At 53.9% G+C, this 24585-nt stretch overlaps 9 protein-coding genes across 9 annotated transcripts; 3 read left to right on the top strand and 6 right to left on the bottom strand.

The window, feature by feature from the left end:
- Positions 1-154: 154 nt before the first annotated feature.
- Positions 155-1981, bottom strand: A1O3_06273 (uncharacterized protein; the record flags this gene model as incomplete). Its single annotated transcript, XM_007736393.1, has 1 exon — positions 155-1981. One exon carries the CDS (start codon positions 1979-1981, stop codon positions 155-157), a length of 1827 nt encoding a protein of 608 aa, XP_007734583.1.
- Positions 1982-2700: 719 nt separating this feature from the next.
- On the top strand, positions 2701-3792 carry A1O3_06272 (uncharacterized protein; the record flags this gene model as incomplete). The annotated part of the gene is made up of 1 exon (XM_007736392.1): positions 2701-3792. The coding sequence occupies one exon, from the start codon at positions 2701-2703 to the stop codon at positions 3790-3792; it is 1092 nt and encodes a 363-aa protein (XP_007734582.1).
- Positions 3793-4021: 229 nt separating this feature from the next.
- On the bottom strand, positions 4022-5027 carry A1O3_06271 (uncharacterized protein; the record flags this gene model as incomplete). Its single annotated transcript, XM_007736391.1, has 2 exons — positions 4022-4405; positions 4587-5027. The coding sequence occupies 2 exons, from the start codon at positions 5025-5027 to the stop codon at positions 4022-4024; spliced, it is 825 nt and encodes a 274-aa protein (XP_007734581.1).
- Positions 5028-7086: 2059 nt separating this feature from the next.
- Positions 7087-9305, top strand: A1O3_06270 (uncharacterized protein; the record flags this gene model as incomplete). Its single annotated transcript, XM_007736390.1, has 2 exons — positions 7087-9101; positions 9164-9305. The coding sequence occupies 2 exons, from the start codon at positions 7087-7089 to the stop codon at positions 9303-9305; spliced, it is 2157 nt and encodes a 718-aa protein (XP_007734580.1).
- Positions 9306-10110: 805 nt separating this feature from the next.
- On the top strand, positions 10111-11925 carry A1O3_06269 (uncharacterized protein; the record flags this gene model as incomplete). The annotated part of the gene is made up of 1 exon (XM_007736389.1): positions 10111-11925. The coding sequence occupies one exon, from the start codon at positions 10111-10113 to the stop codon at positions 11923-11925; it is 1815 nt and encodes a 604-aa protein (XP_007734579.1).
- A 1129-nt stretch (positions 11926-13054) lies between these two features.
- On the bottom strand, positions 13055-15595 carry A1O3_06268 (SulP family sulfate permease; the record flags this gene model as incomplete). The annotated part of the gene is made up of 1 exon (XM_007736388.1): positions 13055-15595. One exon carries the CDS (start codon positions 15593-15595, stop codon positions 13055-13057), a length of 2541 nt encoding a protein of 846 aa, XP_007734578.1.
- Positions 15596-18465: 2870 nt separating this feature from the next.
- On the bottom strand, positions 18466-19867 carry A1O3_06267 (DnaJ like subfamily A member 2; the record flags this gene model as incomplete). The annotated part of the gene is made up of 4 exons (XM_007736387.1): positions 18466-18767; positions 18823-19644; positions 19704-19773; positions 19832-19867. 4 exons carry the CDS (start codon positions 19865-19867, stop codon positions 18466-18468), a joined length of 1230 nt encoding a protein of 409 aa, XP_007734577.1.
- A 1401-nt stretch (positions 19868-21268) lies between these two features.
- A1O3_06266 (uncharacterized protein) lies at positions 21269-23107 on the bottom strand (the record flags this gene model as incomplete). Its single annotated transcript, XM_007736386.1, has 3 exons — positions 21269-21785; positions 21873-22703; positions 22773-23107. 3 exons carry the CDS (start codon positions 23105-23107, stop codon positions 21269-21271), a joined length of 1683 nt encoding a protein of 560 aa, XP_007734576.1.
- Positions 23108-23554: 447 nt separating this feature from the next.
- On the bottom strand, positions 23555-24577 carry A1O3_06265 (uncharacterized protein; the record flags this gene model as incomplete). Its single annotated transcript, XM_007736385.1, has 1 exon — positions 23555-24577. One exon carries the CDS (start codon positions 24575-24577, stop codon positions 23555-23557), a length of 1023 nt encoding a protein of 340 aa, XP_007734575.1.
- Positions 24578-24585: the final 8 nt, after the last annotated feature.

Raw genomic sequence — 24585 nt, 5'->3', positions numbered from 1 at the left:
CCTTCAGTCGCGGATCGGCACACCGGCAGACTGTAGATCGGTAGAGCAGGCCATTTCAGCTGCCGTGGCTGTTGTCCTCCCTCAATTCCTAAACAACGCCAGTGTCCAGCCCAGGAACTCCCAAGGGCCTCGAGAAATCAAAGTACGGTTCCAATCATGGTACGACAGGCTTGTCCGATTTCTCTGCGTATTGTTCGTGCTGTTCTGCCAACCATCCTTCCAATCTGACCAGGTCGGGACCGATTTGGCGACGCAGACGATCCTCTTCGACACCTTCGGGCCCATTCAAGTTGTGAGGTGTTTCCGAAGAGGCTCGATCCCGTTCGCTAGATGCATTCTCATCGGCCCAGGTATTTCCGCTTGCCACTTGCGTTGCATTCGTGCCCGGATTCAGTGCAGAGGCGTCCCCGGCGTCGACCGCTGTAGCAGTTGTGCCATCCTGTGCAGTAGCAGTTGTACCATCTCGTGCAGTAGTACTTGGCTCCACGGAGGCGTTCGCGGTTGCGCCCTGGTCCTGTCCAGCTGTATTTTCCGTCACGTGTGAGACGAACAATGATCCTGATGGTAGTTGAGACTCGTCACTCTCCGAATCAGAAAAGGCCAAAGCAGAAAGCATACGCGTAGCTTCGTCCACTTCACTGGCTTCTGCGAGATCAGCTTCAGTTGCCTCTGCCTCTGGTAATGCCTCATGTTCCACGCCCTGGTCCTGGTCCTGGTCCTGGTCCTGGTCCTGGTCCTGGTCCTGGTCCTGGTCCTGCCAATCATCGGATATGGCAGCAATTTGCGACAACACGCGGTCCTCATCCCGCCACGCTCGGGGAAAGATCCCATTCTCAAGGAAATGCTGCCGTAAAAGGCTACGTCGCTGGTGTGGAGGTGCAGAAAAGAGAGGCCCAGGGCTAGTTCCTTCATCCGCTGAATCCTTGTCACTTTCACTTCCACTCGTTGTGTCTATGACATCCGTGGTCAGGGTTGTCAAGCGATCATCCAATCGAGTGTCTTCAACTGCCATACCCATTGACAGCATGAATTCCTTCAACATCTCCTTCTCATTCTTGGCAGGCTCAGGGTACCATTGATGCATGTCTGGCTCGATGTCAGGTTCCGGCCCTCCAACCATCTTCCAGATGTAACGGTATTGACGAGAAGCTGTCTCGGCATCTACATCTTCCTCCAACGTTTCTTCCCAGTCCTTGACGAAGGCACACTTTCTGTTTGAACACCTATGATCCTCAAACAACGTCTTCAGGGTAGGCGACACCTTGCCTCTCAAGTTGATAACGGACAGATTTGTATTTGGGGCGGTAATCAGCCTAGCTGCACCAGGACCTCTGTGTGGGAGGATGTCCGACAACTGTGCACTGCTCATTCTTAGTGCCGTCTCAATAATTGAAACGGATGGCGCAGGCTCGTTCGTAGACAAGAGGTCATCATCTTTCAGTGGAGAGATGGTGACATGAAGAACTGGGACCTCAAAGGCTGAGGAACAAGCTGGGAGAGCGCTGGAGACTTCAACGGCGGCAGCCATGCATCTGGCCGAGCGATGGAAGGTAAGCGTGATCTCCTGGAGACCGCGTGCATGTCCAGCCAAGGAGTTGATTGCTTGGGGGAAGCCCCAGATATCACCCTCGGTGCAGTCGATCTCAATCATCCTCAAACAACCACTGATAGCCTGCCGCAGATGGAATGGTGCAGGGAATGTTTGCCAGGGCATGATGTACTTGTTGCATTGATAGACAATGGGAGATGCCTCGAGGTAGATCTTGTGGCAAGTTGAGAGCAGTGGCAAGGGAAATTCAACCAGGGAGACGTTGAGACCTTGGAATGTTCCACTGGGCGTGATTCCTAGCAGAATTGGCTCAGCACGTATGAACAGCGTCTTGTAGACATTCAGGCGAAGTTCAGAGGGGATGCCGAGGAGGTGTGGCTCTTCTTCAGCAAGCCCAGCGGCCGTCATGGCAAGTGGACGGCCTGAGGCCATTGTGAGGGCGGCGGGCGAAGAGGGTGAGGCTATGAACGGCAGAGGTCAGCGATTGAGGATCCAGCAGAGACCGTTGCATAGCATACTTACTGTAGCGACGGACGCTCAGAGCATAACGGCGGAGGGACGGAAAGAAAGTTGTTCTGTAGAGAGTGGTGCATGGAGGACATGTTTGGGGGGCCGACGATGGTGTGTGTGTGAAATATTTCACAAAATGATTGTGACGCGGCCACCCAAGCCATCGCGAGGTCAAAGCCCTAAGGCTTGGCTGCCTGGCTATTGCGTGACAAGAAGGTCAAGGGAAGGTGCCCGGTTGACAATGTTCAAGTTTATAGTTCATGATAGAAGGCTGATGGAGGGGGTGGACGACAAGATGAGAAGAAGGATACCTGAGTCATTTGCAATTGATATACACTGATACATGACTCGCGCTATCCTTAGATCGCGCCGGTAGCGGCAGCGGTATGGGCACTTGGACTGTGTGGAGCACAACGCAGGTACCGCGTCCGTTGATCGATCTGAACCCGAGGCGGACTCCGTCCTTGCTGCCTACTACCTGCGTGCCTCCATACTAATGACATCACCATATTCATATGGTTGTTGACGAGATCTCCTGCTTGAATGGCCCGAGGTGATCAGTCCCAAGCCTGCTAGCCTGCTGCGTCCGTAGATACCAGGTATCCTATCTCATATCGAAATCAGCACCGAGAGCCCCGTCCATGGCAAAACGGGTAACCCGCAGCTCTGCCGCTGCTGCTGTCGTGAAGAAAGAGCACCATTCCCCTCCCAGACCCTCTCATACGCCTCGAAAGCGAGCCGTCTCAGAGCAAGACGTCAAGGCGAGGAAGAAGGTCAAGACGGAGAACCAGAACGAGACAGGCATGCTTAGCCCGATTGCCTCGGACGACCTCTCTACGCGCGCCGCTTTTCCTACAAAGCCTCCCTCGAGCAAGGCCAAGACTGCTTCTGATCTGCAATCGAGGAAACTCAAATCCTACGCACAGTTCGCCAACGAATCTCCTTTCCCCGACTTCTCTCGTCCTACACCGGCAGAATGCAAGCTGGCCCACCGTATCCTTGCCTCGCTCCACGGTCCACGCACCCGGCCTAAAGAAATCGTCGCATCCACCACTCGAGCGGGCTGCGGAGACTCTCCGTCTGTTCTTGACGCGCTTGTCCGGACGATCCTCTCACAAAATACCAGCGATGTCAACTCTACCCGGGCAAAGCTGAGCATGGACAAGGTATACGGGGGAAGTGACAAATGGGACGCCATTGTGGCAGGAGGCCAGGCGAAACTTCAAGAGGCAATCAAATGCGGCGGCCTGAGTGCAGTCAAGAGCAAGGTAATCATAAACATCCTGAACCAATCGTTCGAGAAGTATGGGGAATATTCTCTGGACCACCTACACCAGGCATCGAGCGATGATGCCATGCAAGAAATGTTGTCCTTCCAAGGCGTCGGGCCGAAAACAGCGAGTTGCGTCTTGCTATTTTGTCTCCAGCGGGAGAGTTTTGCCGTCGACACTCATGTCTGGCGCATCACGGGATTACTAGGATGGCGGCCCAAGAATGCTTCAAGAGATGAAACACATGCCCATTTGGATGCCAAGATTCCAGACGAAGATAAATATGGATTACACATATTACTGGTCACGCACGGGAAGAGATGTGAAGAGTGTAAAGCCGGTGGGAAGAACCTGGGCAAATGCGAATTGAGGAGAGCGTTTAGGGCTGGAAAGATAGAAGGTGAAGCCGGAGAGGATGTGAAAAAGGAGGAGATTGAGGAAGTGAAGAAGGAAGATCAGTAGGGATGGTGAGCCACGGCATACCGTGGACGGAAGCGACATACCACAAGCATTTTAAGTATATTTACAAACCAGAGAACACTTGTGATGGCATATTAGTGTTGAAATTGAGAGCCAAATGATACCGAAAAGATGTGTTTAGCAATAAGCCATGTCCTGACACACTGAGACACAAGATTGTATGCAAAAGAAAAACCCAACCTGTCCCATTCGTTCACCAACGTTGATCGTCCTACTTTACCCGGCCAATATCCACGCTCATCTCCACCTCTGCGTCGTCCACCACCGACAGGGGCCTTGGGGTGTCCCTTTTGCTCCTTTTGCCGTCCCTTGTGAACCTCTCCCTCAGCCAGAGCAAAAGACAGACGACAACGAAAACCACGATGATGGCGGCTGCAATGCCGAAACAGTATGCTGTTACTTTCCCTGAGCCATTACCCGGGTCCAAAAAGTCGTAGACGTAGAAATGCTGCGTGGCGTGCGTCAAGTAGGCTAGCGCCAGGTAGAGGAGCAACAGGACAATGAGTCCAACGAGGTGCAGCAAGGGCGGAGGATGGGTCGCAGGAAGGATGATTTCGAGCAGAGCGAAGAGGGAGTTGAGGGCGTGGCGGGAGATCTAAACAGGTGGTGTAAATGAGTCTCGACGGTTCTGGACAACGAAACAAAGCCAAATTAATAAGCCCGCCCCAGAGACAAACGAAACAGTTCCAGTTCATTGAATCCGGGGGCCTACGACAACTTAAACTTCAAAGTAGGAGACTCATTGATATACTCGGTAGTAGTAGGGCCACACTCACATTCGACCAGCCGTCAAAAACGATGGGGAACCACGGCCCATCGTACAGCACAATCCAGTACACCAGAGTCACGAGGATCGGCAGCGTCACGACGGTCGTGTAGAAGAATGAATGCAGGTCTTGCAGCACCCGTGGCCAGCTGTCAAGCCATGCGCGGCCTTTGATGCTGTAGACCAGAGTATGCACACCGGCGACGAGAGAGTAGAAGAGAATGCCCCAGAAGGTCAGCACGGTGAAATAGCTGAACTCGCGTCCGATGGCACGGGCGGACGCGTGCGTGCCATCGTAGATCCAATTGGCGACTTGTGTCGCGAGGGCGTAGGTGAAGACGAGTAGACGGAGCAGCGAGAGGAGAAGCGGTGGGAGCAGCCACGAGGTGGTGAACGTCCGTGTATCAATGGGTGGCAGGGAGAAGAGGCTCCTAAGGCCGGGTGTGCGCATGGTCACACTGATCGTGGCCCGAGGTCGAGGTCGAGGTAGGGATACTGGTTATCCTAGTAGTATCCGTAATCCGTACAAGTACAAATGCTAGATACTAGACATTGCGAGCATGGTTGATGTACAAAGAACGGAAATGGTCGATGTCGATATACCCTAGCCATTGAGCTCAGATGATGACGGTGGTGGTGTATGTACGGATCCTACGTAATAAGAAGCTAAGTTTTATTTAGGTGATTTAGGTGCCTAACCTGACTCCGTACAGTCTGGGGTTTGAGTTTGTAAGGATGAATTAACATGGTAGCATGATACAGTATGGATACCGTAACACAATCTGGCATACGGTATAACTACCTATAGGTAGGTACCTTGTACCTCCCTAGGATTAGGTGGCAGGTTAGGTACCTAGGCAGCTACCTAGTAGGTGCTCTGACCTTACCTACCTATGTAATTCCAGACCATCACAGTGCCAACGCCGTTGAACTGTCCTATTTCTGACACTTTGGCCGTGCACGAACAGCTGCACGATTACAGCAATTGTGGGTTGGCAAGATTGTTCTGTTCACACTCGGTACGGATACTACCGTACTTATAATGATATTTTTGGAAGTTGACAGGGGGTCAAACGCTCGTGTCCTCCCGCACCAACGACAACGGACAATAGGCGGCGGTGCAGCTCTACAAGGATAAGACCCTGCTGTTGCCTTGACACTGTTTCGGGGGATTTTCGTGTCACAGGCTGGGATGATGTGACGATGCCGTGCAGTGCAGTGAATGATGCACAGGTGTGAGGCCTAGGCCGCCCTGCGCCCCTACAGCCCACACACAGCCCATGGCTTCTGGAATCTTGCTGGTCGAGCGTCTGGACCATGGACCATGGGCCATGGACACTGGCCACTTCTTGACCTGACGTCCACTTCCAGATGAACGGTCTACTAGTATCTTGGTTGCCCTGATAGACGTCGTACTGGTGACTGGAGCCTGTCACTTGCTTCCACCCGACAACGTGCAATCTGCTTCGTTGGCCAACCTGGTTTGGAGAAATGGTATTAGGGAAGGGTAAGGGTAACGGTCAGGTCTCGGATTGGCAGGGTGGCTCTGGACCAGGATCGTCGCCTAGAATATGTGTTACATCAAGTTCTGTCTGGGTGCCACCAAGTGCCTCTGGGTCGTAGGTGTAGGCAAGTCATACTGTACTCTGTGCTCAGTACTCTGTACTTTGTACTCTGTACTCCTACCTAGGTCGGGACTGTTGCAGGGCTACCTCTGTACCGAGTAGAGCATTGAGCAGGGACAACACCTTGCGACGTTAGCCGGGGTGGTTACTAGCTAAACTGGAGTGCAGCAGGTGGATTGGTGGCGCCCAATCTCGCATCAACATAGGCTGCCCACCGCCCGAGTTTGACTTTGCGGGAGGCTAAAGAGGCTGGCTTGGGCCCCTAAACCCTGGAATCCCCGCCTAACCTGCAGCCATGCTGGCCGGCTACTGCACCATACTACGTCGTCCAGCTTTTCGTCCCGCCCGCGCTGCGTCCCTTTTTCTCCGATCTCCCTGTTCGGGCTTCAGGATCACCACCCTTACTCCTGAATCCTTTCACCACTCCCTTCTTGTTCTCTATGATCCTTACCACTCATCGTCCTGTCATTCGCTCGCCTCACCCGTGACAAAACCACAGCCGCAGAAGCTACTGCTGCAGGGCCTGAGTGCCACCGCCATCTTCTCCCCAGATCCAAGCCTGTCGTGGTCACCTCACCCTCGTTCTCGACCCTAAAATACAATACAGTCATCACCAGCCCGACCGTCAGCGGCGCCCTATCCCCGTCCATCTCCATCGATCCTATTGTTTACCACAATTACCAACCCAGATCTACTCATTATTGTTGTCGACGGCCGTCTCCCTGAACTTGGGCAGTCCATGGTCGCTTTTGGTTTGCCCCAGGCTCTGTCGATCGCCAATCGCCAATCGATTGTCAGCTCGAACAACAGTCGAACATCTTGCGACCCGGCTCAGCCTCAGCGATAGTACATCTTACCCACGCGCTGAATCCCCGAGTTGCCGCGATGCCCCGGCCGAAATTCATCGAGATCCCTTCCAATGACTCTCGGGCCAGTAGTTCGCTTTCCAAGCATTCCCACCTTTCACCCCGAATCCAACACTTCGACGGTGATGTCCCTCCAGCCCTCTCGCCGCTGGACGCCATCGCGGCGAGAAGCCGCAGACTCGCCAAAGAGTTGGAAGAAACTAGAAGAGCAGGTGAAAGGCGCATGAGCAGACTCCCGCCTCAGGTGGTTACTGAATCCCTGACCGAACATCACAACTCCCGTCCTCCTATTTTTCGTGCCTTGTCTGACGGCCTGGACGTGGTACCTCCTCTGCCAACGGTCGAAAAAGACGGAAGAGCCGGCAGTTTTCCCAAACTTGCGACTCCCCTGAATCGGCCCACATCGCAACATGTTCGCATGAGTGCTATCATGAAGAAAGAGGAAGACCAACGAAATCAAGAACCAATTCCCCAAGGAGACTACTTTGGCGCTCCCCGGGCACATTCGCCCACCCCTTTGGAGGGACCACGTCCCTTTTCTTCGCAAATCCTGGGGAGTCCGTCTTCGAATCCTGAGTTGGGCTCTCGACAGCTATCAGACAAGCCTCGACCAGACCGGCTTCCAAACTTGGCACCACCGCGATCCCATTCCGACCGTTTGCGCCCGTATCAAGATGCCTCCGATGACGACTATACCAGTTCCACTGCGGGCTCGACCTTTTCACCATCACGAAAACTGTCTTCCAGCAGTGGAGTGTCTGTTCCTCAGTCCCCAGTTTCAACGTACGCATATTCCCACGGTCGCTCTCCTTCCAACGTTTCTCTCGGCTCGCCATCTCGATCTCATTTTACGCCTAACTTTTCCCGGCCGTTGAGTTCGTCTAGTATGAGCAACATTCAGGCTGAAAAGAGTCCAAGCAAAGGTCCGTGGGCTGCACAGATGAGTCACTTGCGAACGGCAAGCTCTTTCGACGAGTCTAGACTACCCCAGGGGTACATCTCAGGAGAGGCATCATCCTACACCCACGCGACATACAGTTTGCCTCGAGGTCGAAAGATCTCCGGCCGGCATTCGGGGGTGTTTTCTGGCTTTTCCAAGCCACACTTTGAATGGCAAGAACCCATCTTTCCGGGCACACCCCCGTTGGAGGGCAAGAGTAGCAGCGATCTTGCTGTTCCATCCCCCATGGTGTCTGCCCGATCCAGCCGAGAAGACCAGCACCACCAAGAAAGATCGGGGTATTCCTTTGACAATGACGCCGAACGATTGCTCGTTTCACCACCCGGATCCGGTCGACCTTCCACCTCATATACACCGACCGGGTCCCTCAAATCCCACGATTCGTCCACCCAAAGGCCGTCGACCGGAGAAGCGCCCTCTGCGGCTGCATTTATGATACCGCCCGTGCCTCTGTCGCCTGTCGCAGAAGCGTCGCACTATTCTTCTAGATCTAATAGTACTGTTCGACCTACCACGGCTCGGACGGTGAGCAACTACCAAGCTTTGTCTGCGGAGGAACATGTGACGAAAGCCATAGAACTTCACGAGCATGGAGACCTGAAAGAATCCACCTACCATCTACGAATCGCCGCCCACAAAGGCCACGCGACCGGAATGCTGTTGTATGCCTTGGCCTGTCGTCACGGCTGGGGAATGCGGGCAAACCAAAAGGAAGGTGTCCAATGGCTCCGTAGAGCTGTGGATTCGGCCATGCTGGAAATCGCAGACGATGAAAACCCTGCCAGTCGAAAGCCCGGGACGGATTTCAATGACACAAAGACGCATCGGGCACAGTTCGCCTTGAGTATCTATGAACTCGGAGTGTCTCACCTTAATGGGTGGGGCGTGGAGCAGGACAAGGCGCTGGCTCTCAGATGTTTCGAGGTTGCCGCAAATTGGGGCGATGTAGATGCGTTGACCGAGGCCGGCTTCTGTTATGCCGAGGGGATTGGCTGCAAGAAAGATTTGAAGAAGGCGGCCAAGTTCTATCGACTGGCAGAGGCACAGGGTGTCAGCATGGTGGGCAACAGTTGGTAAGTGCACGAACCCGATGCTCGTGCTTGTACTCGTGCTCGGTGACTGACGATATGTCTAGGATCCACAAGGACAAATACAACGACCTTGATGACGAGGGTGTAAGTCGGTCCCGATCTACGAAAAAGACCATGTCGGACAAGCCACGTAGCAAATCCAAGTCGCGCGGTATCTTTGGGAGAAAGAAGTCGGTGGCGGCATAGGTTCAGACTAGCTCCGGAGCACATTGGGAAGGCTGTTTTTATTCTACGAGGTTACACCTTGTAACGACGACATGTATTATGATCTCGACCAAAGTGTTGAGTTGTGACGGCAGGCATTTGAATCTGACTTTGACGAGAATCCAGGGCCTGGACATATCGTGGCGGATGTGCTGAGCCATTCAAGGGGCCAATTTCTGATGATTTGGCGGTGGAACTGTGTGGGTGACACCAGCTATGTTGCGTGACCAACGATATAGTAGTAGTATATACTAAATCGGGATTCACGTATGAAGCTCATTCAAGACGAGGCTGAAGGCGCGAAATGGATTGAGTCAGTCACGTGTCGCAGCCACCACAACCACAACCGCAGCCTTGCCGTGTATCGACGATGACTAATGGAACAAATCTTGCACAGCCTGACATTAGATACCGAAAGGTACGACTTGGAACTCTGTAACTTGGGTGAATGGGATGACTTGGGTTGTTACCCGACTTATGCATTACCTGCCTGTCATAGATTAAAACTCCGGATATCATCAGCTACCTATCTACTGGGGCACAACATCTCGAGAATCTGCGTTCCGCCCAATCCACCACACCACCCACTGCCGTGATGAGGTGATCCCATAGATCCTACTTCACTGTACGAGACATATGTACGGATAGATTTCGTGCATAGTCACCACCACCACCACCAGTACCACCACTGTCAAGTACAGATCAGGACCCTCAGTGTCCCCTAACACTTGTGTTTTCTAACTCTCGACTCTCAATCCTCGACCCCCGACCCCCGCGCCCGTGAGTCATGGCCCAGCCACAGCCACCACACCGACACGGTCCCAATTTCCACATCACGAGTGCCGCGCTCTCTCCGTCGCAGGTCCCGCGTCTCCTAGATAAGCTGGGTACCTTGATGCCCTACTCCATCCCGCTGTTCCGCAGGATCCAGTACCACTTGAGCCATGGGGGGTCGGAGACGGCGCGGGTTTTTGTGGCCTACGTCGACGTCGATGTCGATGGCACGACAGAATCAGATGGTACTACTACCACTACTACTACTACTACTACTACTACTACTACTACTACACATAGTGATGGTGGTGGTGGTGGTGGTGGTGGTGCTTGGGGGAGCGATATCGACGAGTGGTTGAATCTACCGGCGACCACTTCTCGTCCGGCGTCTACTTCTGAGGACACGAATACCAATGCCGATGCCGATGCCGATGCCAATGCCGATGCCAATGCCAATGCCAATGCCGATTCTCGCCCCTGGATCGCCGCGTACATCGACCTCGCCAACGCCGGACAGTCGCAGGGCTGGGTCTTTGCGAGCTGGGAGTGTCCTGCCAAGCCATGGTCGGCGGCGCAGACGACGATGCGAGACTTCGCGCACGGTAAAAGTGTGGTGGTGGCTGACCACGAGAAGTTGACTCCTCGAGATCGAGTTCCAGGCCAAGAACCAGCATCAAGATCAAGGTCAAGGTCAGGTTCAACATCAAAGTCAAGGTCAACATCAAAATCGACAGCAGTAGCGGGAGAAGCAAACGGAGAAGCAAAAGGAGAAGCAAAAGAAGAAGCAAAAGAAGCCCTCGACCCCCACCAGCAACAGCACCAGGCGCTCATGACGGCCCTGTTTCAATATATCTACCACGACCTCGTGGGTCTAATGCCGACCCAGCCCGGGCCGGACTGGCTCGAACTCCTCCGCACGGGCAAGTTGCTGACCGTGCCGTACTCGCGCAACAAGGTGCTCTTCGCCACCGTCAACCTGCGCCTGATGCCGTGGTTCCGGGTCGAGGCTCGGACGAGGATCGACTCGGGATATTTCAAGTATATTTTCGCCATTGACCAGCCTGACGACGACGCCGACGTTGGTCACCCTGACCCCGACGCTGGCCAGCCTGACCCTAGGACCGGTTCCGGTGGCATTGACACTGGCCATAGTCCCCTAGACACCAAGTCCACACCCAAACCCACACATACAAAATACACCCTGCCACCAGAATATACCTTCGGCCCACTCCAGCCGACACACCTCCAGACCGTGCTAGACCGCTCGGTCATCCCGCGCACATTGACGACGCTGAGACAGATGGATTCGCTGGGTGTGTTTCGATGTGCGGGTGGTGCTGGTGGTGGTAATCCCGAACAACAAGAACAAGGACAAGGACAAGGACAAGGACAAAGACAACAACAATCACAACAACATCATCAGCAACCCACCGGCTCAGGATCAGGAACCGCATCAGGATCAGGAGATCCAGTGGCATGGGCCTTTCTCGGCAAAGACGCCAGCTTCTCAAGTCTGCACACGGAGCCCGAGTACCGCGGTAAAGGCCTCGCCGCGAGTTTAGGCCGCGAGCTCCTACGACGCAGCGCCTGGGGGAAGGGGAGTCGTGCTGAAGGGACTGGTGTTGGTGCTGGTGTTGATGTTGGTGTTGGTGTAGGTGTTGCCGACCACCCCAACCTCAACCTCAACTGGGCCCATTCCGACGTGTCGGCCACCAACACGCCCAGTCGGCGCGTCATGGAGAAACTGGGCGGCGTGCCCATGTGGAAGGTCGCGTGGGTCGAGGTCGATCTGGATTTGTTGTTGCATGGGCCGAGACCTCCACCGTAAAGTAAAGTTCGGGTCCTGGAACACTGGAACAGTCATGGAACAGTCCTGGAAGCCACCTCAGGTGTCTTAGGCCAGCGGTACATTATATACATGCCCACATACATACACACACACACACATATATATATACACACACATATATATATACACACACATATATATATACACACACATATATATATACACACACATATATATATATATATACACACACACACATATATATATATATATATATACATATATATACCTACCTACCTACCTCTAATAGGTGGTTTAGTCCTTACAAGAACAAATAAGTATAAATAAGGTATATACATATATCTGTACCCAACCAGCTAGAACATAGAACAACCATGTCAATTCAATTCAATCAATTCAATTCAATCAATTCAATTCAATCAATTCAATTCATCCTCGTTGACATGATGAATCCCCACGAAATCCAACCCACTCCGTACAAGGCTGTCGCATCTTTAAAGCATCAAAATCAAGCATGGTACATACATACCTATCTGATATATGGCACAGATACTCCCAACCGTCCCTTGTGAGCGCTTACTCTGTGTATATCCTATATCTTCTTTATGAGGTGCAACAGTTATTACAAATATGTCAAGTGAAATACCTTGAATAGGACAGCTCGAGCATTACAATCGTGAAATGAACATGCAACTTGGATTCGATCTCGCGACGCGAATGGTGTCAGTTCAAGATCTAGTTGGGTTCAACGTCAAGCCAGCTTATGTGTCTTGATCCTAAATTGACCCAGGGTATAAACATGATACTTTCCAAGTATCGACACATATGTCAGAGACACGGTGTTTTCCACATTCATCGCTTGCAAACTCATCAACATTACATATAAATCCCTCAAAGATTGTGAATGATATTGTAAACCTGCTTCCTTCCCATCTGATCTCATCCGCGCATCTGCCAGTTGATCTGATACAACTTCTTTCCAAGCATTTGACTCCAACATCATACCACAGACAATTTATTTCCCTAATCTTCGTCCATGGTATTGGTTGGGTGGTAAATTGAAACCGTCCCAGTCTCTTGAGACCCTTCGATCTTTCGAACCCGGACCTTGTCCAACTACGTCACAATGTCCGACAATCCATCACAATCACAATTCCTTGCCGACATTATAATCGCCACCTTGTCCAGCCTCGGCTCTCCTGAGGCGTTCCTGGTGCTCGACATTGGTAATGGCGGATTGCAACGCAATGGTCAAGTCAAGGTGGAAGAATGGACGGTTCAATCCATGAACCACCACCTGCCTGCTCTGCTGTCTGTTATACGCTTTGCTAGTGCTGATCTCCCGGTGAAGATCATGGCCATTGCTGGAAGTGGTGGCTGAATCATCCTTGGATAGGTCCTGTGAGATAACATCGGACTTGGGATCATTTGCAACGCTACCGCTGCGAACTCCGCCCGCCTCTACGTCCCGGGCTTGTCTCGACAGTCTTCTGTTCGTCTCTTGTTCGGCAGCTGCTGCAGCCGAGCTGGAGCCACCAATCTCCGCGACGCTGAAGATGGGCTTCCACCGGCTATACTCCTGCGCCGGAGGTGTGGGGTAGCCAAATCCGGCCGAGGCGAGAGCACGCTTGGTCCAACGATTGTTAATGCAAGCAAGATGCCATTGCACAACATCCGGAGCAGCATATCGATCGAGTTGGTTGCGTACATCGATGAGATTCTGGACGCTGGTAACGTCGACATTATTGACCGCGGAAAAATCGAGGATGATAGCTTTGAGCGTCGGAAGGTATGATCGATCGGGTTCTGACCTCCCTCGTCGAGGACCAGGATTGTTCCACGGTCTGTCGCCAGGCCGTGGCCAGGAGTCAGGATTGGTTCGTCTGGTGTGTTTGAAAATGTAATCGACCAGATAATCTGTGTAGTGGTTGGCGTTGGGGTAGTTGAAGCCTTCGCTGAATCGGTAGATGAAGATACCAGGATAAGGGGAATCCACCTTGATTTCGGGATTTGTACCACCGTTGTGGTCCAGAGGCAGGAAAAGGTCCCGGACAGCCGTCTCGGTGTCCGACTTGTTCGGCTCGTCGTGAAATTTGTCCTCAAGCAAGTGATCGCCAATGACTGAGTGGATTTTGACTCGGCCAACAAAATGGCCATGAGCTTTGACGACGCGGAACAGCAAGACGGCCGCGCTCACGCAGATGGTGGTGTAGATGCCATTTTCGATGGAGGAGAAAATGGTCACCAAAACACCGGCAAAGAAAATAATCACCTCCAGGGGTGACACCCGCCAGAATTGGTAGACTGTGTTGGGAGGGGTGATCAAGTCACCCACAGCGTGAATGATGACAGCCGCCAGTGATGAGTTCGGAATGTAGAAGAAGACGGCCGGCAGTGCGTATATAGCCAATAGGACGACAATGGCGGTGATGACACCGGCAAACGGGGTCCGGACGCCAGCCTTGGATTTGATTGCGGTCCTTGAGAAGGAGCCAGTCGCGGGATAACCTCCCAGAAAGGGGCCGAGCAGGTTGCTGACTCCGATGGCAACCAGCTCTTGCGATGGATCGATGGTGTAGTTGTTGACGCGACCAAACGACTTGGAAATGGCGATATGCTCAATGAGCAGGACAATGACCGAGGCAGGAAGCTCGCTTGCAAAGTAACTGATGATGTCGGTGTTGATCGTAGGGACCGCAGCGTGCTTGAATCCACGAGGGACCTTTCCTAAAATCGCAAAGATAGGCTTCTTCCGGTGGTGGCGATTGGCAAGCCAGCTGATCATGGTGTAAAGAAGGATGGTGAAGGCCGTTCGGAGAGTGGAGATGAAGAAATATGTCTTGGCCCGGCTGGGATGTTTCTTTGCCAATACGGTGCATATGAAGCGGACGGCATAAAGCAAAAACAGTGCGGTCAGTCCCATGGCAGCATCAAGCTTGGTGTGCCCAAGATACTTGAGAGTATTGATAATGACCAAGTACGTAGAGGCGCGAGTGTTGAAGCCCTTAACTTTGATCCCCATCATTGCCGGAACTTGGCCCGCTGCAATGCTGATGGCCGAGCCAGTCATAAAAGCTGAAATCGCAGTCAAAGGAATGAAGTTGACAATCCAGCCGCATCGAATCAGGCCAATAAAGCAGACGATGGCGCCGGCAATGATGGCCAAAGCGGACGCCACGACGTGACCTGGAACTTCCGGGTGGTCTACTGCCACCTTGTTGACGACGTTACCGACAATGGTGGACATGACAGCGACAGGGCCGATGGTGATGTCCTTGGAAGTGGCAAAGAACCAGTAGATCAACACGCCCATGAAAGACGAGTAGAGGCCGAACTCGGGGGGAAGCTCGGCCAGTTTGGCGTACGCCATGCCCTGGGGGACAACGACGGCGCCCACGGTGATACCGGCCACAAGATCGCCTATCAGCCATTGGAGATTATACCGCAGGATCCATCTTGTGAAAGGGAATAGATTGCGGAAGTAGGTGAGAACATCGGATCTTGAGGGAGTGATATCTCTGATCCAATCGATGGTTCTTGGTTCCTCCTCAACATATGTCTCGGCGGTACTGACCGAATACGTTGATTCGCCTCGTGTGATGGCATCTTTCTGTGCCTGTCGCTCGGAGAGATTGATGCGAAGGACCTTGGCTATTCCGTGACCGACCTGGGAGGAGGAGGGGGCCATGATGCCGTCTCACAAGCTCGGGTGAGAGCTGAAAAAACGTGAAGGGGCCGAGTAGGTGTTTCGGATCCAAGCAAGAGTTCCTGGCACTTGGTACGAATCAAGAGGGAGTATGTCGGAGTTTGGAGGGGGGATTGGGCTGCTGGGCTCGCTCCAAATCGGCGGGGACGATTTTTTTTCAATCGACGCCCACGGATGCGAGGACGGAGCTGCCAAGGCGAGAAGAATGACGAGCAGCGGTACTGGTAGGCACAGGATAAGGATCAGAGGAGGGGAGGCCTTGCAGGGTGACCGTGTAGCGTCAAGTCCAAGTGCGCAGGAGGATGGCCGATGACAAGATGCTGACTCGCCCGTCTCAGGATTATGGAGGGGCTAGGGACGCAAGGCTCGAGAAGAAAGGTGGTGTAACGGCCAGCCTGATTGACGAGGTACCGGGAGTGTCGAGAGGATGGCAAGGAGAATGAGAAAATGGAAGAACGGAGGAGAGGCCCAGGATATAAGAAGAGTCGTGTGCGTCGACGCTGTCGTCAGATGTGACGGCAGTTCTTCTTAGTATCTTCTTAGTTTCCCCCAGGAAAAGCAATGATTCCAGCAGCACACCATGTGGGCAGCGAGGCGAGGATCCAGATGCTAGCCGGGCTGCAGGATCCAGGCTAACGAGCGAGCAAGATCTGCGACGGGCGACGGGGGCCGGGAGAGACAGAAAGTCAAGGGATGGTGCGAAGAAGCAGAGATTTTCCGCCGTTGCAGGCTGGGGGGAGCCATGATGGAATGGATCGAGTGGATGGACGATGGTGCAATCGAAGGCGTGATGGAGCAAGCAACACGCGGTGTCAGGCTTCAGCTCCCCAAGCACCCCAAGCTATCATCTAGGTCAAGCCTCAGCAACAGCAGGTCGTATCAGCATCACGGAGAAGGGAAATGATTCGGTCCGTCGTCAGAGACCAAGCTGTCCTAATTAGCACGCACCTACCCTTGACTGCAGCAGCCTACAAGGCTCACGACAATAAAGAAGGTAATATTAATTGATGGTGATGGCGCAGGAGCGCCTATGGGAGGTTTACGCGAGTCGTCTGTACGTACCCCCTACCTTGTGGTAGTTGTTGGTACGTAACTGCGCTCTTCCCTCAAACCGTGGCGTTGGCACTGAACCACGGTTGAAAGTCAGGATGCGTTTTCTTTTGCCTTCTGGCTGTCTACCGAGTACGGATACGGAGTACGGATATTCCAACTGTCACTCGCACCGGTTCCAAGGGTCCTTCACCCGCGCAATGACCTTACATGTACGGAGGACAACATCCATGTCCCTTCGCCTCTGCGACATGCACGCACGCCTTTACCAGGGTGCGCTCTCTCATCTCTCATCGCTCACCGTCCGAATTTTCTTGAAGGTTACACACCGGCGATACCTCCCATTCTGTCTTTTCCTCCCACCAAATATTAAATGTTACAGGAGCAAAATGGCGTGCTCACGGCCTGCCCCCACACCAGCTCTCTAGCCCCCCGATGCTGTCAGGGCACGTCCTGTACAGCCTCTCATAGTCATCGCTGGCTGGCGCCACAAAGCGAATGACGGTGAAAGGTCCAAGCCCTCGTCCAATAACAGCGACGTCTTGCTCGACCCTGACTCCAGTCCCAATCACAATCTGTTGGCACGGATGGTACCATACTCAAGCCTCATGCTCTTCATCATGCATTCCAGTTGTTGTCGTTCCAACTCCTAGGGTTTACGCTCGCTTCCCGCCGACGCTTTGCCTTTTCATGAGGGATCTTCTCCATCGGCCGGTCGATGTCGACATGAACGCTACGAAGAGATCGACCTAATCACGTCCAAGTGCAGACATGACGGGAGGTATGACGGTGAAAGGCGCTGCATGTGGTAATTGAAGGGATCGAGATGCAAGCAACAGGGGGAATAAACTCCATGTTGGCGCGGTTCTGACGCCCAGTCTTCCTTCCTAGCTCCCAAAAAAGAAAAGTCGCCATGAAAACACTTTACGGACTGAGTACACATGCAGCTGCGAAGCGAGCCCGGCCTAATAGTGCTCCGTAGTCTGGTTTCACGAAACTTGAACAACACCAACGATACCGAGGAGACGATGGGTTGAGCATGCAGGGCAAGTTCTGTTCCAATCATGGCTAACTATGCTAGTCTCTAGGTCCGTTGCGCCAATCGGGTCCCCGTCTTCCCCTTCCCACGACGAGCATCTTGCCAGATTCGATTCTATCAATCTTGAATTCTATCATATGTCCTGATTAGTCCACATCCCGGTGGAGTTCTGAGCTGGCGTGAATCCAGGATTCGCCGCATCAAAGGTCTGATATGCAGCACTGAACCGAGTTGAAATAGTAGGGTTGGATCTCCAGTGACGAATCTAGGTCATCCATGGCGACTACTTAGGCACGAAGGCAGGAGAAGGATACACGTGAACAGATAAACCATTTGCACAGTCCACGGTGACGTGAGATGATGTGCCCAAGTACAGTTGCCGAATCGTCGAATCTATCTCATGCACAAAGCAAGGCTGTCTAGTTCGTCTGGAGCTGTTGGCGACAGACCATGCCGTTGGGCGTGGCATAGCCAGCCTCACCCGCGACCCTCATGGCTGCATAACATACTGGCAACTCCATGTACACCATAGAACGCCGGCTAGAATTCCAAGGTGGCCTTCCCAACCTATGACGCCAGTTGATGCTGAACCTTTGATGTGTTTCATGTGAATTTGAAAGGCATCATTCCCCACCCTGGCTAATGCTGCTCGCTAATGCTCGAAGTCACTAGCACTTTGGGTGCCTATCATGTTCACCACCTTTGTTTCACGCGGTTCGATTTCTTTCCCATTCGTGTCATGCTATCGTTCGAAGTTCCGCGTTTACTGCGATGCACATTGGACTCGCTCTGCGCCCGGGGGAACATCTTCGTCATCGTCATCGTTGGCTCCGTGCGCACGTGCTTGCTGGCGGGCGTCGACTTCTGCCAGTTCAAAGTCCTCAACCATAGAGTCGGGAGGAGGCAGGGTTTGTTGCGGACGCGGCGGCAGCACCGACTCGAGCATAGCGACGTTCTGTAGCTGGGTCTTGTCGGGGAACTTGACGTCGAATTGGACATAGAGGTCACCGAAGTCGTGATGCCGGAACGATGGCATACCTTGACCTTTAATCACTTTCACCATACCTGAAACGAACAGTCAGTTATAGACTCGTCAACACGCTAGAGTGGTGAGACATACCAGGTGTGATAGGATCGCCGGCAGGGATGTTGACGGTCACCCATCGGTCATCCAGATGCTCGATGAAGATCTGACCACCAGCCAGCGCAGTCAACAGGTCAATCTCAGCGTGGTAGAACAGGTCGTCCTCCTTGCGCTGGAATCTAGGATGCGGCTTCTGTTCGATCTCGAACACCACGTCGCCCGGAAGAACGCCTGGCATCTGGTCACCTTCGCCGCGGAATTCGATCTTATGCCCGCTCTTGACCCCACGGTCGACGTGCACGTGAAGGACTTTGCGCTCCACAATCGTCTTCTTGCCCATGCAGCGCTTGCAACGATCGCGATCTCGGAGAATCTCGCCTTCTCCCTGGCAGTCGGGACAGATGGTCTGGAAACGCTGGATCATGGGACCCATTTGACGCATCATGGTCTTCATACCGGCACCGTTGCAGCCTGTACAGGTCTTGACGGCACCTTCTTTGCCGCCTCGGCCTTCACAGGCTGGACAGATGACCGACTTTTGTAGGGCGAGCTTGGAGACCTTGCCGCGATAGATATCCTCCAGGGAGACTTTGTGGACATGATGGATGGTCCTGGCCTTCTTCGGGCCAGTGTCGCGCATGCCACCCCCGAACATGCCGCCAAAAGCGCCGCCGCCGCCACCGAAGAACTGGGCAAAGAGATCCTCCGCAGCCATGCCGCCGCCCATGCCACCTTGTTCTAGACCCTCCTCGCCATATTGATCGTAGATGGACCGCTTTTGCGGATCAGAGAGGACTTCGTAGGCTTTGGAGAGTTCTTTGAATTTATCGGCCGCATCAGGGTTATGGGCGTTTTTGTCTGACATCGGGATTAGCCTCTGTTCGAGGCCCAGGTCGACAATCACGGAGGATGCTTACCTGGGTGGTGTTTGAGCGCGCCCTTCTTGTAGGCTGACTTCAGTTGAGCCTCTGAAGCCGAGGGGTCGACCTGGTCGACGAGTTAGTCGGGCTTGTGCTTGGTGCCCAGCCATGCGAATGGCACTCACCCCGAGTATCTCATAGAATTTTGTGTCCTTAACCATCTTGCTTATCTGGAGCTGACAATAGCGCAGTCACAGAAGACAGATGGGGAATGGAGGAGATTGGTTGGTCGGAGGGGAAGGATTGTGTAGATTTAAGGGTTGGCGGCCCGGTGAGACTCGAAGGCTGGAAGGCCGGTTCGTGAATAGCAGAAACGCTGGTATGGTAGAGGAGGGAGGCGAGGGAGGTACTCCCTGTGAAGTGAGAGACGTCAGGAGAGTGAATTTGTTGCACAGCCAGACAATCCCAGGCTGGATCGGGCAAACACGGTGATAAGAGAGTCTTTGCTCTTCTCCCGCTGCAGTTTGCGTATGTGTGCGTGTGCGTGCGTGTTATGTCAAAGAGATGAGAGGGAAGGCGAGGTCATGGCAGAGAAAGGGTGTCTGGCATTCCTTGCATTTACGGGGGAGGAGTGGCTAGTAGTAGGAGTAAATAGTGCTGCTAGCGATCGAGGGCAACAGACCCTGCCAGTGAGGCGTGAAAAGGCTGAATCGGCCGCCAAGCCCTTCCGCAGCTTCGATCGGTTTCTGTCGGCGACCATCATCATCAGCACTGCAGTCACTGCAGTGCCCTGCATGCACCTTGGCAGCACAGCACAGCACCATCATTTCCTACTCAGTACAGACTCGGAGGACTCTTTACTCGACTTATCTTCTAGGATGTTCGTCCAGCATCCACCAGCATCGGGGTTACAGAGTACTAGGTCTGTATTACTGTTGTTCAAGTTGTTTGCTGGAAATGCACAGGCTGCGGCTGACCTCTACATGCAGACAATGAATAATCCATTCTTATGCACACCATTGGCGAACTGCAGCGCCAGTGCACCCTCGGCATCGGCGCGTCTCTTTCGCACAGGCCTCCTAAGCCTTCCCAGTTCCCAGTTCCACCCCTCTGGACCCTCTTGATCTCATTACGACGCATACTAGGTGCTAGTGTGCTAGTATCTTCAGATCAGCAGGTGGAGCAGATGTGTTGATAGCCACCAGCCCAATAATAAGAACGATACTAGTAAAGGAGCTGGCCATCTCAGGGAAATGCGATGATGGCCTACGTATTTCTATGTACTCCCTACTCTGCAACATTTGTCAAGCACAACTTCAAGTCTACTACCATATGATGCATTGAATCTATCTCTAGGAGCATGTTTGTCTGGGCCGATGATTCTCCCTCCACCCGTTGCCCTTCCAGGACCTCGGAAAGAAAGTGAGGTTAATGCTCGGTAGAGCTGGAGGTCTCCTTGAGACTATCGAAGTGATATGGTTGGTAAATAAACCGCCATTAATCCCAGCCCCAGCTCAAGTGTTTCTTTCCATCTTGGCCCTTTACGACTGAGTCATTCCCCCGGCCTACTGTTATTATCCAGAGCCTTGCTTTGTCCCTGATCCGAACACCGTCACACTTGCTCAAACATGGCGGAGCCTCAGAACGAGCCTGTTACTCTTGGGTCTTACCGTGTATGCGTCGATCTCCTCGATGCCGTCGTCGTCGACGATCTCGGTCGTCCAGTTCGAATAGATGGCCGCCACCAGCAGCTTGATCTCCTGGGTGGCTAGGTTGCTGCCGATGCACATGCGACCGCCAGACCCGAACGCCCAGAACCAGCGGTGCATTTCCTTCAGATGAGCCTCGGGCGTGCACGAGGCCAGCCAGCGTTCAGGCCTGAATGTCTCCGGGTCCGGAAACACGGCGGCGTTCCGGTGCAGCGTGTACGGCATTGCCGACACCCGGACGCCGCCAGGGATGCCGGCGTACGTGCCCAGTGTGCTTCCGCCGGGCACGTGCGGCGAGATGCGCGGCTCAATGCCCGGGATCGGGGCGTGCAGGCGCAAGGTCTCCATGAATATGGCGTGGAGAAGTGGGAGCGCATCGATTTGTTTCGGGTCAGGGAGTCGGAAGGTGTCCGCCACATGCGACTCGACCCTGCCGTTGATGTTGGGGTTGTTGTCAGTTTCATTGTCGATACTGAGGTTGGTACCCGTGCCCGTGCCCGTAGTCTGTGGCGTCCACACAATGGTCGGCGTCAGGGTCAGCAGTTCCAGGCGCAGCTGTTTCTGCAGTGCCGGCGCCTTGCTCAGTTCCCAGTACAGATATGTGAGCGCGACTGCAGACGTCTCGTGGCCCGCGCCCAGTTGGTCGAGCATTTCGCTGTAGATCTCGGCGGTGGTGGTAGTGGTGTCGTTCGGGTCGACGCCCACGTCGTCATGCCGCGTCGTCGGGAGCGTCACTTGGCCCTCGACAGCTCTGCCCGCGGACGGATCTTTCTCGCGCAGTTTGGTAATGCCGGTCTTGAACTGTTTATACACGACGGGGTCGTCGCCGGGGTAGGACGACAAGCCTGTCCTGTCGTCGTCGACCTTGGCTTCGGCAGTCAGGTACTCGTCAGCCTCACGACACATTTGAGCGTTCCAATCCTCGAGGTACACGTTGGCGTCGTCGACGAACTGCGGCACCACGGGCCACCCCAGCCGGCGGCTCAGCGACTTCATCCAGGGCAACTCTGCTGAGAAGAACTCGTAGTCACGGCGGCAGTGGTACTCATGCAGGATCCTGTGTCTGGCCGCGACGTCTTGGACGAAATTGGTGCCGGCCCGCAGCCCGAACTGATAGGCTGTCATGAAGTCCATGGCGAACGCGTTGTTTAGATCGTGTACGTCGACGGCTTGGCCGGTGGTAGCCAATGTCTCGAGCAGAGGCAGATTCCGGGTCGCGAGTAGTGTGCGCGAGTTGGCGGCGATCTGGGCCGACGACGCGACGTACGTTTTGGAGTATACGTTGGCCATGGTCCGTTTCTTCTGGGAGTGCGGCTGGTGGTGGATGGTGGAGAACATGTTCATGACTCTGTCGTCGTCACATATCGACAGATGAACAGGTGAACAGGTGTCGCGTAAATCAACATAAAAAACTCACCCGTAAGACCCGAATCTCTGCGGGTACCACGCATGCTTCTCCCAGCCGCCCGCGTAGATGGTCTTGATGCCGTCGTCGACGCAGTTGACGCTCAACTCGTTGGCGCCCATGCGCACGACGCTGCCGTGCCGGACATGGGCCGCGTACGTCACGGCATTGTTCTTCTCGACGTACCGCTGGTACGTGATCCAAAGATCGCCGAAGATGGGGATCGACCAGTGGGCCGAGGGGATATGGCGCAGGGGATGGAAGAACAAGGGATGGATGATCAGCTTGTACAGGCACAGGACCGCGACGGCGCTCAATGCCAGCAGGGGGAACAGAGGAGTGGCCATGGTTGAGACTGGCATCGATCATACGGCAGTATGGAGTAGTAGATTGTGAATCATGCCTCTCCCGCCGACGTCAAGATATGAACGGGGACGATGGTCGTCTCCATCTCTCCCGCCGCCCAACTCCGGATATGCAGAGCGCCATAGTCCGCCATGTGGCGATTGGCTCGACAAACGACAAACTACGAGGGGCCAGAAGCAGATGAGATGGATGTAAAACTGCTTCGCCGGCATATAATCGTGAGGATGAGGGCGAGGGTGAGGATGCCTGGGGAGTGCGTGTGGAAAAGACAAGCCATTCTTGAGTGCAGACATTCTCACCACCGCGGATACAGTGAATGAATGGTTGGACTCGGTCTGCTGTTGCTTCTTGTTCTAGTATTATCTTGTGCTCACCATCTGATTTCACTTCCAGTCCCGCTCGGCCGCAAGTCCATCGTAAGACGTCGTTCACGCATTGCCATCCTTTAGCTTGCCCTTGCCCTTGCCGCTTTCCAGCGGTCGAGTATCATCCTCTTCGTCACTGCTGGAAATATCGTCTTCCTCGTCATCGAACCCGGCAAACCGCCTGACAGGCTCTCTAGACTTTGGCAAAAGATCAGAGGGTATCTTGAGTCGATGGTGCAGAACCCAAATGGCGTCTGCATCTCCCGTCTCGGCCTCCGCCCTGAGCCGAGTCATGCCGTCTTCGTCCAGCTCCATCAGATCCTCGGCGTCACTGTCTTCGTCGCTTCCAGGAGCAGATCCTCCGCTTCCACTGCTTTCGCCATCCTGTGTCGGAAGATCCGCAGCCTTATCTGGTGCCTGGTCAGCCAACATGGCCAATTTGACCGCGTTCCTGACATTCTCGCCCACTTCCTCCTTCTCCTCCACCCACTCCTCGCTAAGCCCTTTACGTCGACCATCTAGGCCTTTCCCAGCTCGCATATCGGCCTCTTTCTGCTCGGCTAACTCAATTACCTGCTCCCACCTTTTGCGCCTCTCCTCCCTTTCTCTGCGATCCATTTCAGGTCTCGTGGCTAGGTAGGTGGCCAGATTTTTGGCTTCTGTAATGGTTCGCAGTCTTCGTCCGTCCAGGTTGCGAGCACTACCGGTGGCAAGTTCTGCATTCTGGCGTTTCTTGCGCGAGGACATGCGTCCTCCCGCCGCCCTGAGCTGCGAACCAAATCCACCCTTCCCGCCGACGAGGGACGCAGAAAGTCGAAGTGGGAGAATCTCATTGCTGGAGTTCTGACGACATGAAGATGAGGCGCTGAGATCGCCGACCGTGGTAGACGAGGACGCATAGATTGGTTGGCTGGAGGTAGAGGTAAGGAAAACCCGGTTGGTGTGCAGGAGACTCTGCGGGAGAAGACATGCAATGGAATCTACCAGCTCTGCGGTAGTCAAGGAGGCCGGCACAGGGAGACACAAGGTCGGAGGGAGTGATAGGCCGGGAAAAGAGTCAAGTAGGACATTGATCATCGGCCCCATGTTTGCGT

The sequence above is a fragment of the Capronia epimyces genome, assembly GCF_000585565.1.
Source record: "Capronia epimyces CBS 606.96 chromosome Unknown aczIQ-supercont1.5, whole genome shotgun sequence".
Taxonomy (NCBI): Eukaryota; Fungi; Ascomycota; class Eurotiomycetes; order Chaetothyriales; family Herpotrichiellaceae; genus Capronia; species Capronia epimyces.
This window is presented reverse-complemented; position numbering and strand designations above follow the sequence as displayed.